Source organism: Mustela erminea, chromosome 14 (assembly GCF_009829155.1).
Source record: "Mustela erminea isolate mMusErm1 chromosome 14, mMusErm1.Pri, whole genome shotgun sequence".
Lineage (NCBI taxonomy): Eukaryota > Metazoa > Chordata > Mammalia > Carnivora > Mustelidae > Mustela > Mustela erminea.
Window position 1 is genome coordinate 57,479,956 of NC_045627.1, and position 12,788 is coordinate 57,492,743.

A 12,788-nucleotide genomic window follows, 5' to 3' on the forward strand; every position below is an offset into this window, starting at 1 on the left:
AGGAATACTGGATCACATTGTATTTCTATTTTTAATTTTTTTAGGAACTGCTATACTGTTTTCCATAGTGGGTATACCATTTTACATTCACACCAGCAGTGGACAAGATTTTCAGTTTCAGGGTGCCTGGGTGGCTCAGTGGGTTAAAGCCTCTGCCTTCGGCTTGGGTCATGATCCCAGGGTCCTGGGATCAAGCCCCGTATTGGGCTCTCTGCTTGGCGGGGAGCCTGCTTCTCCCCCACTTCTCTCTGCCTGCCTCTCTGCCTGCTTGTGGTCTCTCTCTCTCAAATAAATAAATAAAATCTTAAAAAAAAAAAAAAAAAGAAAAGGATTTTCGGTTTCTCCATATCCTTGCTATGTTGGGGGCCCATAGGTGGTGTATTAAACTAAGAACATGCAGATTATGACCTGCTGAATGAGAATGTGTAAACGACCCACATGGAGTTGGCACGTAGCTCCCCAGCATCGAGTTCCCATTTGGGGAAAGTGAAATACTCAGGTTGTTTTGATTGAAGACATGATTTTAGTTCACTCGCACAAAGGAAACAAAGTCACATTGGGCATGGAGCCTACTTAAGAAAAAATAAATAAAACCCGTTTATTTCTCCAGGAATGGATCTCATTTTATATATATTTGAGAATTAACAGTATGGGGGGTTATGTCAATATAAAGTCCTAGAGTGTTTTGTTAGCTAGAACACTATTTTTTAATCATAGTTAGGACTCAAAGAGATTGTGAGTATGGTTTGTTTTGTTGTAATTTTAATAGTTAAAATTTTTAATCAAGTTTGGTCTTCATTTAATAGAAAACTTCTTAAATGAGATTTAGAGGAAATACATTTCTTTTCTATTTAAAGGTGAAGTGGATCCTAAAGAGAGGATAGCACGCCAGAGGAAACTGTTACAGAAGAAACTTGGTCTTAATATGGGAGAAGCCATTGGAATGAGTACTGAAGAACTCTTCAATGATGAAGATTTGGATTATACCCCAACTTCAGCAGCTCTTGTAAACAAACAACCTGTAGGTAAAATCTTTGGTTGTTCGATTGCAAGTAAAAACACAACGGTTTTGGCTCATATTGCCATTTAATTGCAGTTAAAAAAAAATCCTGTTCTTCTGCTAATTGCTGCTTGTACCATCATATTTTAGTATCTTCTTAAATGGATTTCTAACACCAGGTATTTTTTTTTTTTTAAGATTTTATTTATTTATTTGACAGAGATCACAAGTAGGCAGAGAGGCAGGCAGAGAGAGAGGAGGAAGTAGGCTCCCTGCTGAGCAGAGAGCCCGATGATGCACAGGGCTTGATCCCAGGATCCTGGGATCATGACCTGAGACAAAGACAGAGGCTTTAACCCATTGAGCCACCTAGGTGCCCCTAACACCAGATTCTTAAGAGACAGAAGTTCAACCTACCTTGTAGACTCTGAGTTGACCGTTAGATAAAAGCTGTGGGGGATCTTTTAGGAGTTAACTGCTGTTGAGAGATCCTAGTTGCTTTTTCCTTTGTTTTTTTAGTGGAAAAAAAAGAATAGTAAAATGCTTTGAGAATGTGGAAGATAATAAGGGCTAGTATGATGGTACTAAAAATCTTTAGAGCTATGACTTATTCTTTTATTTGAGAAAGTAACAGACATGATAACAAGGACACTTTCAAACAGTGCAGAAAAGTATACAATATGAAGTAAAAGAAGTTTTCAGTAATTGACTCCCATGTCCTTGTGCCCCACAGACAACCCTTTATAAATTACTTATACATATATACACGAGTATATGTGTCTTTTTAAACCATATTTACCTTTTCCCATTTCATATAGCTGAATATATCGGCATATACAGATCGATTATACATTTTTTTGATAGCTTCGTGCTCTGTTGTTGTATTGGCTGTACCATAACTTTGCTCTGCATTCCTCCCTTTTCTCTATTCTTCCAATTTCCACTGGATGCCTACATGCTGCTTCTGCCCTTTTCTTTCTTTCTTTTTTTTTTTTTTAATGTCCCAACAGTAAAAGCTATGACTGTCTCCTCAGAAAAATTCACATGCAAGTGAAATATTACCATTCGAGCGGTTGGTATTCTTTCCTCTTGCCCCTGCAGTATCTTCTAGGGTTTTCTAGTCCTTGTTAGAATTCCTGCTTTGTAGTCATGGAACATTTACCTTCTCTTCTTTTGACGTTTGACCTTTGCCTTTGCCTTTATACTGGTTATTCTCTGAACTATCAGATTTTGGTAGCTTTTTTAGGGTTAAGGGAGTATGTGTTGATGAATAACTTTTGCAGACAGGAAAATAATTGGAACATTCTAGAGGAAAAAAAGAGTATAAAGAGGCAGAAGGTATAATGACATCAGGAAGGAACAGAGAAATGGGGTACAAAGGGAAGCATAAGGTGTAAATAAATAAAGAAGACAATAGAATAAAGGAGGATGAAAATGTAGTAATGTGATCACAGTGTGGTAATTGTGTATGATACCAAAAAAAGGTGGGCCGGGTATATTAGAGAAAATAGGCTGTAGACGGAATAGTTGTATATGGAATGGACAACAGCCAGTTTGAGGTTTGCAGGATCCAAGTTGGGTTGGCCTTATAAGTCATGGACCTATGGTAGGAGTTGTTTAATGTTGCCCTTTGCCCTAGGTTCATCACTGCTTATATTTATGCCAGTGGTCCCTAGACCAAGACTATAGCAGGGCATCCATATGAGTGACCCTGATTGGTTGTCAAAGTGTGAATTTCAGTTGACTCTTAATCTGTTGTTGAGAGCAGAGAGGATTTTTAGGCTTGAGTTCAAAGCATTTCTGTCTCATAGCCTTTATAATGTCATGAATGGAAAAGAGCAAAAACAGGAGACAGGGGCCCTTGGGTGATGCAATCTGTTGAATGTCTGGTTCTTGGTTTCTGTTCTGGTCATGATCTCAGGATTGTGAGATCTCGAACCTGGTATCAGGCACTGAGCTCAGCAAGGAGTTTGCATAGTTTCTCCCTCTCCTCCTACGCTTCCCGTGTGTGCATGGGTGTGCTCTCTCTCTCTTAAGTGAATATATAAATCTTAAAAACTCCAAAAAACACAAAAGCAAAAAACAGTAGACAGTGACTGCTTTAAGAAGAAAGGAGCAAGGGGTGCCTGGGTGGCTCAGTGGGTTAAAGCCTCTGCCTTTGGCTTGGGTCATGATCCCAGGGTCCTGGGATCGAGCCCCAGTTCGGGCTCTCCGTGGAGAGCTTCCCCCCTCTCTCTGCCTGCCTCTCTGCCTATTTGTGATCTCTGTCTGTCAAATAAATAAATAAAATCTTTAAAAAAAAAAAAAAAAAAGAAAAGAAGCAATATGGGCTAAGTTGACTATAGGATGCTGGATCACTTATGGCTGTAATTTTTAGTTCTTTCAACAGATGGTTATTAGTATACTGATGTTCTTTATTATAACTTTTGGGTGGTGTTACGGTTGTTATTTTGTTTTTATTTTAAATCTGGTATAATTTAACATACAGTGTTATATTAGTTTGGGGTGTACAATTTATTGATTCAGCAATTCTTTACATTACTCAGAGCTCATGAAGATAAATGTACTCTTAATCTCCTTCACCTGTTTCACCCATACTTCCATCCACCTCCCCTTAGTAACTGTCAGTTTGTTCTCTATAATTAAGAATCGTTTTTGGTCTGTCTCTTTTTTTTTTTCTTTGTTTGTTTTGTTTTTTTTTAAGTTATACATATGAGTGAAATCATATGGTATTTGTCTTTCTCTGACTTACTTTGCTTAGCATTATCCTCTCTAGATCCATCCATGTTACTGGAAATGGCAAGATTTCATTTTTTGTGGCTGAATAATATTCCATTTTATCTATATACTGCATCTTCTTTATTATTGTGGTTATTTTGAAGTATCACCTTTTCTGTGAAAACCCTCTCTGTGGATTATGATCCTACATTTGTACCACATCTGTGACAATAAAAGTTAAGAACACAAGCATCTTTTGGGAATTGGAAGAATAGGGAAAAATGAAGAAGAGAGTGAAATTATGGTAGAGCCATACAACAAAATAGCATGATACTGTTAAAATGTGGTCAGTTTGGATATAGTGAAATTTATAGTCATAGTCCTCTTCTGGGGCTAAGATTGTGGGTATTTTTTTTTAACTTCCAAAGTTAAAACAGCATTCTTTTGTTCTTTTAGACTCTCCAGGCAGCTGAATTGATTGACTCAGAATTTCGAGCAGGAATGAGCAATAGACAAAAGAACAAAGCTAAAAGAATGGCCAAGTTATTTGCAAAACAGAGATCCAGGGATGCAGTGGAAACTAATGAGAAGAGGTAGTAACCTTTTTTTGCTTATTCATTTAAAATACTGATGCTTTGTAACTTAAATCTGTGTCTGTTTGATTTTTTTTTTTTTTTTAAAGATTTTACTTATTTATTTAACAGACAGAGATCACAAGTAGGTAGAGAGGCAGGCAGAGAGAGAGGCAGGAAGCAGGCTCCCTGCAGAGCAGAGAGTTCGATGCGGGGCTCGATCCCAGGACCCTGGGACATGACCTGAGCTGAAGGCAGAGGCCCTAACCCACTGAGCCACTCAGGCGCCCCTGTCTGTTTGATTTTTAAAAACATTTGCTGACATTGTCTTTGGCGTGGAATACCATTTGGATTGTCGTGCTCAATTTTCAGAGATTATTTACTAGTTCTAGGGAGGAGGACAGCTTCCCCAGAATAATTTACATATGAAGATTTTTTTTCTTACTAATTGACCTTTGGGTGGAGGCTGAAGCTCTTCCAAGGGAAGTGCATTCCAGGTAGAGAGAACAAGTATAAATGCCTTAATCATAGACTGTTCAAGAAACAGAAAGACAGTATGTCCAGGATGAGTAGACAGAAGTGAGGCTAGTACAGTGCAGTCAGAGAGAGATGGTCTAAGGGCCACAAGTTAAGAAAACTGCGTGAATATAGAACTGTCCCAGCATTACATCATCTGTCTTCCAGCCTGGGGGCTAAGCCAAATAGCAGGTAATAATGTAGGTTGGTTTACCTAATCTTGTTGTAGGAAAAACTCCAGACAAAATCACTGTCCTCATTTTTTTTAAATGTAGTAATAAAAGTGGTATCTGTGTATGATTTTGAACAACATTTCTCAGAGTAGTTCAAAACAACCTTCTTCTGAAGCACTTTGAGGAATGTATTAAAATACTGTTTTTGATGCTCCACTTAGCTGTGTTGAATGAGGATCTTTAGTGGTGGGCTAGAAGTGTTTGAGTAAAGGATAAATTAAATGCTTGAGAACTTAAAAAGTTTTTTTGCAGGTGACAGAACCTTTTGTTTTTTCCATTCATATAAAGCTAAAAAGTAAGTGTCCATGGCATTTATTTAAAGACTAGGCACAAAGGGGGAATAAATAACAAAAATCTACTTGCTATACATTTTTACTTGGGGTTAAATTGTTTTTTTGTTTGGTAGGGGGTTTTTTTAGTATGAAAATTTTATGAAGCCTTATTAAACTATAAAGTTTTTAAAGTGAACAACTCACTAGGATTGTATATAGTAATTAATGTTTCTATTGGCTTGTTCATATAAGCACATTTATAAATATTTGAATATTGAAATAGTTTGACCTTATTTTTCAGAGTTTATTTTTCAGAGTTTAAAATTCATTCATTCCACAAATATTTATGACTGCCTTCTAAGTGCTAGATACTGTTTTAGGCCCTCAGGATGCATTGATGAATAAAATAGATAAGAATTTTGCCTTCATGGAGCTGGTATTCTCTAGAGGGAAAAATAAATGAGGAAGATGAGGGGCACCCAGCTGGGTCAGTCAGTATAGCATGCAACTCTTCATTTCTGGGCTGTAAGTTCAAGCCCCACGTTAGGTGTAGAGATTACTTAAAAATAAAAAAAAATTTTTTTTTCAATGATTTTACTTATTTGAGAAAGAGAGCACAAGTGGGGGTCGGGGAAGAGGCCAAGGGAGAGGGAGAAGCAAGCTCCCCAGTGAGCAGGGAGCCCAATGTGGGGCTCAGTCCCAGGACTTTGGGATCATGACCTGAGCTGAAGGCAGACGGTTAGCTTAACCGACTGAGCCACACAGATGCCCCCAAAATAAAATCTTTAAAAAAAAAAAATAAGTAAGTAAATATACTATATATATGCATATATCATGTTAATGATAAGGGTCAAGAAAGACAAAGGAGAAAACACAAGGAAGGAGCATGTGAAATGTTTTGTGGGGAGTTTGAAATTTTAGGTAGGATGATCAGAGAGGGATTCACAGAGGTGGCTTTCATTAAAGATCAGAAAGAAGTGAGGATGCCAGTCCTATGAATATTTGGAAAAGACATTCTAAGTAGAGGAACAGCAAGGGCAAATGCCTGGAAGGAGAAACATGCCTAACAATTTCAAGGGCAGTATGATGACCAACCAGTGTGGCTAGATTGGAGAGAGCTAGGGGAAGAATAATAGGGAGTGAATTAGGGGAATAATAATTAGGAATGATATTCAGGAGGGTCAGATTTCTTTCATCACCTTTAGAAAAAATGGTTGGTCAAATAAGTCATTAAGATGGGGAGGATATTTATAGAGAATAATGCTGTGTATATCTTAACTGTGCTAATTTTCCTTTCTGTTAATACTGAATAAAATAGTTTTTATTTACCTTCTCTTTTGTAATGCTTTACTATACTATTTACTGATTTTTTCAAGAACTAGTATGATAATAGTATGTTACTCAGTGTATTAGTTCCTCCAGGGTACAAAAGCCTAGTAAAATGATGCTGGGCCAGATTTAGGTTGTTAGACAAAGACAGTTTAAAAAGGAGAAGAGCTGGTTGTTGAGAAGTAAAAAAGACTTGTTAGGTTTGAGATTCAGTTTGAAAGCAAGAATTCACAGATCTGTTTTACATTTAGCAGTGAGGGTAGGAAAATATAAATATAAATATATATATACATATATATATTTTTAGGAGAATATATTTTACTCAAAACTTTTTAAGTGGTTAATCTTACTTGGTATATGAAATTTTAAGCAAACCATATAAGTAGAATATGGCAAAACATTTGTTCAAATGATGAATTCTCTTACGTTCTTTGTGGTTCACATTATTCCTTATTAACTTTTTTAAATGGTGCCTTTTATTTTTTAGCAATGATAGCACTGATGGGGAACCAGAAGAAAAGAGACGAAAAATAGCAAATGTTGTTATTAATCAGTCTGCAAATGATTCCAAAGTCTTGATTGATAATATTCCAGACAGTTCTTCCTTAATTGAAGAGGTACTATTGAAATGTCCTAAGGTGTCTTTTGAAGTTGTTTTTAATTTTTCATGCTAATGTGTTGGTAGATAGTATTTAATAATCTAGCCATTGAGAGAAATTTTATTATAAGTATCTTTACTTCATTAGTAAAAAATTTATTTAAAATTTTAAGGCCTATTATTACTAGATCTACAAATAAATACACTTTATTAAATTACTTAAATCGTTAGCATAAAACAGATCTTTTGGATAAGTAGTAATTCTGTTTTTCTTATTCAGACAAATGAATGGCCTTTAGAAAGCTTTTGTGAAGAACTTTGCAATGACCTTTTTAATCCCTCCTGGGAGGTAAGATTTCTTCATTCCAGCTTCTCTCAGCTCTACTTTTTTTTTTTTTTTGCTAATAAAGGGAGTCATGTCCAGCACAGTCTGTTTTGTTAGGGTCCCTTTTCTTCCTTGTGTACCTCTCAGAACCACTGGCCCAGGCACTTCATATCAATCACCTTCTAAGTAGAAAACTTGAGACAGATTTTTATCTTCCATACACATAATTGTCATATTTCTTTAGTGAACGTAAATAAAGATTTTATTTATTTATTTGACAGAGATCACAGGTAGGCAGAGAGGCAGGCAGAGGGGTGGGGGGGAAGCAGGCTCCCTGCTGAGCAGAAAGCCTGATGTGAGGCTCAATCCCAGGACCCTGAGATCATGACCTGAGCTGAAGGCAGAGGCTTAACCCACTGAGCCACCCAGGTGCCCCTCAGAAATAAATCTTGATCAGATCCCAATATGTAAAAGAGATGAAAGTGAAGTACCTCTGATTGAAGTTGAGGATTGGTGGTCTCAAAGCATTCTGTCCTGCGTTGGTTGGCTTCTGGGTAATTTAAAAAGCACTGCTTTGGAATACCTTTTAGCATTTCTGTTCCTTGGTGTACTTCTGTTTAAAGTTATTCAGTTCTTAAATTGAGTCTTGAATACGTGAGTGCAGCATCAGTGGCCCATTTCCTTCTTTCGATGACACTTCAGAAGGCCATGGGGTGACAGTGAGGCATTAGTCATGAGACAGTTGAATTACTTGCTTTTCACATTTATCCTGCTAGGTTTGGAACTTAGTTTTAATATATATATTTCTAAAATATCGATGTTGGACTTAGAGGATAATGCTGAATGCAGATAAAGGGTAGGGAAGTGACAGCCAAATAGATTATTATCCCAGAAGGATTTTAGAATAATTGTGTTCTTAGTTTGATTTTAGAACAATTTGACATAACCAAATTGTGAAATTAATATATATAATTTTTCTTAGGGAACAGAAGAAAAACATTTTTTCGAAGTGTCGCTTAAGTTTATTCTGATTTCTTAAAAATGTAATACCCTTTTTCATATGGAAGAAAAGTTAAACTCAGTTTCTTAAGCATTTAGTCTCTGACATTTTTTTCTTTGTCTTTAGGTTCGGCATGGTGCTGGCACTGGACTTAGGGAAATCCTTAAAGCTCATGGAAAAAGTGGCGGTAAAATGGGAGATAGCACTTTAGAAGAGGTAAGTGTAGTAAAGGACTGGTTATTATGAAGTTTCAGTAGTTGGCTTCTTTTCCCAAGACAGGAAAGTTAACAGAGTTTGGGCCATGGCATAGAAGTGATAAATAGTTAATAATAAGAAATATGCAAAGATAAATATGAGGAAGAAAGTAAAAAGGTTAGGAAGAAGTCTGTTTATTAACAGAAAGAATGAGTTCACGGGAAAGATGTTCAGAAACATTGAGTGGAAAAATAATGTAGAAACAGGAGTATTTGAGCAGGATATAGTGGACTGGGAAGTCAAGTAAGGAATAAGAGGATAGTTTGGAGGTCACTAAGCAATATGGTGTAGCATGAGACACTGGTAATAGGATAGATAATAGATACATGACAGATAAGACTGAAATCAGCAACTATGAGTAGTTTCTTAATTTCTTTTGGAGTGCAAGTAACAATAGAATTCATGAATTTTAAAGATTTTGGTATGGTATGTTTGAACCTAATCAATCAACAAATATGATGTGGTTAATATTAAAGGTAGTAATTGGGACTATGCTATGTTTTGGTTATTGTCAGACTAAAATAGTCTGTCCCAATATTTTAGATTTGATTTTGGACCTGATGTTTCCTCAGTCCCCAATGTGAAGTACAATCTTGATCTGTTAACTAAAAAATGTTTGTTTTAACAGATGATTCAGCAGCATCAAGAGTGGTTGGAAGACTTAGTTATTAGACTCCTTTGTGTTTTTGCACTAGATAGATTTGGGGACTTTGTTTCTGATGAAGTAAGTATCACCAAAAGGAGGCTTTGCCCAATCAAATTTCAAATTCAGCAGAAAAAGTTTTTTGTAAATATGAGTTTTCTTCCTTTCTCATTCATAGGTTGTGGCTCCAGTTCGTGAAACTTGTGCTCAGACATTAGGTGTGGTGTTAAAACACATGAATGAAACAGGAGTTCATAAGACTGTGGATGTGCTGCTTAAGTTACTTACACAAGAACAGTGGGAAGTTAGGCATGGTGGTTTGCTAGGAATAAAGTATGCTTTGGCAGTTCGTCAGGTAAATACTTCAGTTTTTGAAGCATGTATGGGAGAATTTTTTTCCCCTCTTAGTTTACTTTCATTAATTATATGAAATGCTCCTAGATTCTCTATGTTACAGATAAGCCAGTATTTCAAGATTTGCCTTCTTGAGGTAGTGTCATAGAACTAGGTGGAGCTAATAAGAATTAAAGTACAAATCAAAAAATGGTTTGTTAGGTTTGAAGACCTGTTCCTGTTTTAGAGCAAGACCAGTTCTCAGGGAGGTTTCGTAGTGTAGGATCATACGAGTAGCCTGGGTGGGCTAGCTCTTTTGGGGAGATTGAAAAAATAGGTTGGAGTTAGGAGAAGCAGGAAAGAATGACTTTCCTGCCTTCTTTTCTGCCTGCTTTTGGTTATCTTGGTGTTGAATAAGGAATAGAAGCTGAGGTTCCAGCACCTCAATATAGCCTTACCTTGAAAACATGTTCTGATGTTTTAAGCCACATTGAATAATAAAGTACTTGATACTGTTGTAGTCTTTTTCAAATGGGATTAGTTACACATAAGCTTCTATTAAGTTATTTTTCTTTCTTTCTTTCTTTCCTTTTTTTTTTTTTTTTTTTAACATTTTTATTTGTTAGAGAGTGAGTGAGTACTAGTGGTTGGGGGAGCCAGCGGGAGAAGCAGACTCCCTCCTGAGCAGGGAGCCTGATGCAGGGCTCAATCCCAGGACCCCAAGAACATGACCTGAGCTGAAGGCAGATGCTTAACTGACTCAGCCACGCAGGTGCCCTGTGTGATTCCTTTTTAATAAAGATTGGGATTCATGAGGTGCCTGACTGGCACAGTCAGAAGAGCGTGTGACTTATGATCTCAGAATCGTGAGTTCGAGCCCTACGTTGGGTGTAGAGATTACTTAAATAAGTTAACTTAAAAAAAAGATTAGGATTTATGCTTTCTTACAGTAAATTTAATAAAAAATGTTTAAGCACAATAATTTAATTGCAAAAAATTAATTTATTTTGATGTACTGTTTTACAGGATGTAATTAATACTTTATTGCCTAAAGTTTTAACTAGAATAATTGAAGGACTTCAGGACCTTGATGATGATGTCAGAGCTGTTGCTGCAGCATCGTTAGTACCTGTGGTAGAAAGCCTTGTGTATCTTCAGACACAGAAGGTAAATTAAATATTTTTCCATTTTCTTCTACAGAGCTTGTTTACATTCGGGGCGTAGAGTATTAGGAAAAACTGAGTATTTTTTACTCCTTCATCCTCCATTTTTTTTTTTTTTTAAATTTTATCTTTAAGTAATCTCTACACACAATATGGGGCTCAAACTTACAACTCTGAGTTTTTTTTTTTTTTTTTTAATATTTTATTTATTTATTTGACAGACAGAGATCACAAGTAGGCAGAGAGGCAGGCAGAAAGAGAGAGGAGGAGGAAGGCTCCCTGCTGAGCAGAGAGCCCAACGTGGGGCTCGATCCCAGGACCCTGAGATCATGACCTGAGCTGAAGGCAGAGGCTTTAACCCACTGAGCCACCCAGGCGCCCCACAACTCTGAGTTTGAGAGTGTCATGTTCTACCATCTGAGTCAGCCAGACACCCCATCCTCTTATTTATTTATTTTTTTTTTTTTAGATTTTATTTATTTGCCAGAGAGAGAGAGCAAGAGTGAGAGAGTGAGTGAGCACAAGCAGGGGGAGCAGCATTCAGAGGGAGAAGCAGGCTCCCCACTGAGCAGGGAGCCTGATGTGGGACTTGATCCCAGGCAGGACCCTGGGATCATGACCTGAGCTGAAGGCAGATACTTAACCAACTGAGCCACTTAGGCATCCCTCATCCTCTATCCCCCATCCTCTATTTTTCTTATGATAGATTGTGCTCTGATGTGTACAATTTCACTTACACATTATCCTTGAAGGAGTGAACTTTGTCTACTAATCTACTTCCTTTCCATGTACAGAATATACATAGGGAACATCTTTGAGAATAAAGCAACCCTTTCTTCTTTATTTCACTCCTGGTTTTCAGACATATGGGATTCTTTTTTTTTGTTTGTTTTGATTTTGGTTTTGGCTTTAGATTTTTTTAATCTGGTTCATTTTTTGAAATGGCCTCTTTTACGATCTGTCTGACTTTCTTTTCTATTATTAAAACCAGAACACATACATTTGGAAGTGCAGCAAGCAGTATTTACTTAAGAGCTCAAAAACTAAATTTGTCTTTTCTTGATGATTAGTATTGTTTTAAAATATTAAAGTTACTTTACACAGAGCGTCATGTCTTGCGTGTGTACACTGTATTGTTTTCAGAGTTTGTTTTTTTTACACAAAATAGAGTATTGGCATAAAATGGAGTGTTGGCTATCTTAATTCCTGAATTCTCCCTTCCATTATGAGCCTGGTAAGAAAGGGAAGTGGGAAGTGCCAAAGTAGAGTTGAGTGGCATTTGAAGAGGAATAGAGAATTACTAAAGGCAAATAATGTCTCCTTAATTTTGCTCAAAACTGGTACTGTCAAAGCATGGGGATTGTAAATGTTTTAGAATCATTAGGGGCTACAGTCTGGTGTGGCTTGTGGATATTTTGTGTAAAATAAATGTTTTCTTAATAACTGATCTTATAGGTACCCTTCATTATAAATACATTATGGGATGCTCTTCTGGAACTAGATGATCTTACAGCTTCAACAAATAGTATTATGACTCTTCTTTCATCCTTATTAACTTATCCTCAGGTCCAACAATGCAGGTAATTATTTGTAGTTAGTGGGAGTAAAGTAAAAAGTATTTACATACATTTCCAGATAATGAAACCTAAAAATGAAAGCCTAGCATCTTTAAGAACAGCACCATAAGTTGGGGATGTCAAAGACTAGTATTTTCAAGCAGCCTTTTCTTTTACTCTCTAACCACCAGTATATTTGGGGCAGGAAGGTAAAACGGTCGTATTCTTTACCCTTGGGCTATTTTGGTTATATAATTTTTCATCGTGCTCATCCT

The 12,788-nt window shown here is 36.8% G+C and overlaps 2 protein-coding genes across 5 annotated transcripts in view; one reads left to right on the forward strand and one right to left on the reverse strand.

Annotated features, from left to right (window-relative positions):
- FGFBP3 (fibroblast growth factor binding protein 3) overlaps positions 1-12,788 on the reverse strand; it is a 130,624-nt gene that overhangs the window by 42,321 nt on the left and 75,515 nt on the right. For 2 of the 3 annotated variants that reach the window (XR_004278435.1, XM_032311690.1), the window contains exon 3: positions 1,418-1,505. The exons of the other annotated variant lie outside the window; for it this stretch is intronic. The gene's annotated coding sequence lies outside the window, so the exon portion shown is untranslated. The remainder of the gene's footprint in view (positions 1-1,417; positions 1,506-12,788) is intronic. 3 annotated transcript variants of the gene reach the window in all.
- The window catches only part of BTAF1 (B-TFIID TATA-box binding protein associated factor 1), a 97,930-nt gene that overhangs the window by 28,039 nt on the left and 57,103 nt on the right, over positions 1-12,788 (forward strand). For both annotated transcript variants that reach the window (XM_032311686.1, XM_032311688.1), the window contains 9 exons: positions 858-1,021; positions 4,175-4,311; positions 7,128-7,257; positions 7,519-7,587; positions 8,690-8,779; positions 9,447-9,542; positions 9,640-9,816; positions 10,821-10,961; positions 12,413-12,537. In XM_032311686.1, the coding sequence (XP_032167577.1) occupies positions 858-1,021; positions 4,175-4,311; positions 7,128-7,257; positions 7,519-7,587; positions 8,690-8,779; positions 9,447-9,542; positions 9,640-9,816; positions 10,821-10,961; positions 12,413-12,537 (1,129 nt within the window). The remainder of the gene's footprint in view (positions 1-857; positions 1,022-4,174; positions 4,312-7,127; positions 7,258-7,518; positions 7,588-8,689; positions 8,780-9,446; positions 9,543-9,639; positions 9,817-10,820; positions 10,962-12,412; positions 12,538-12,788) is intronic.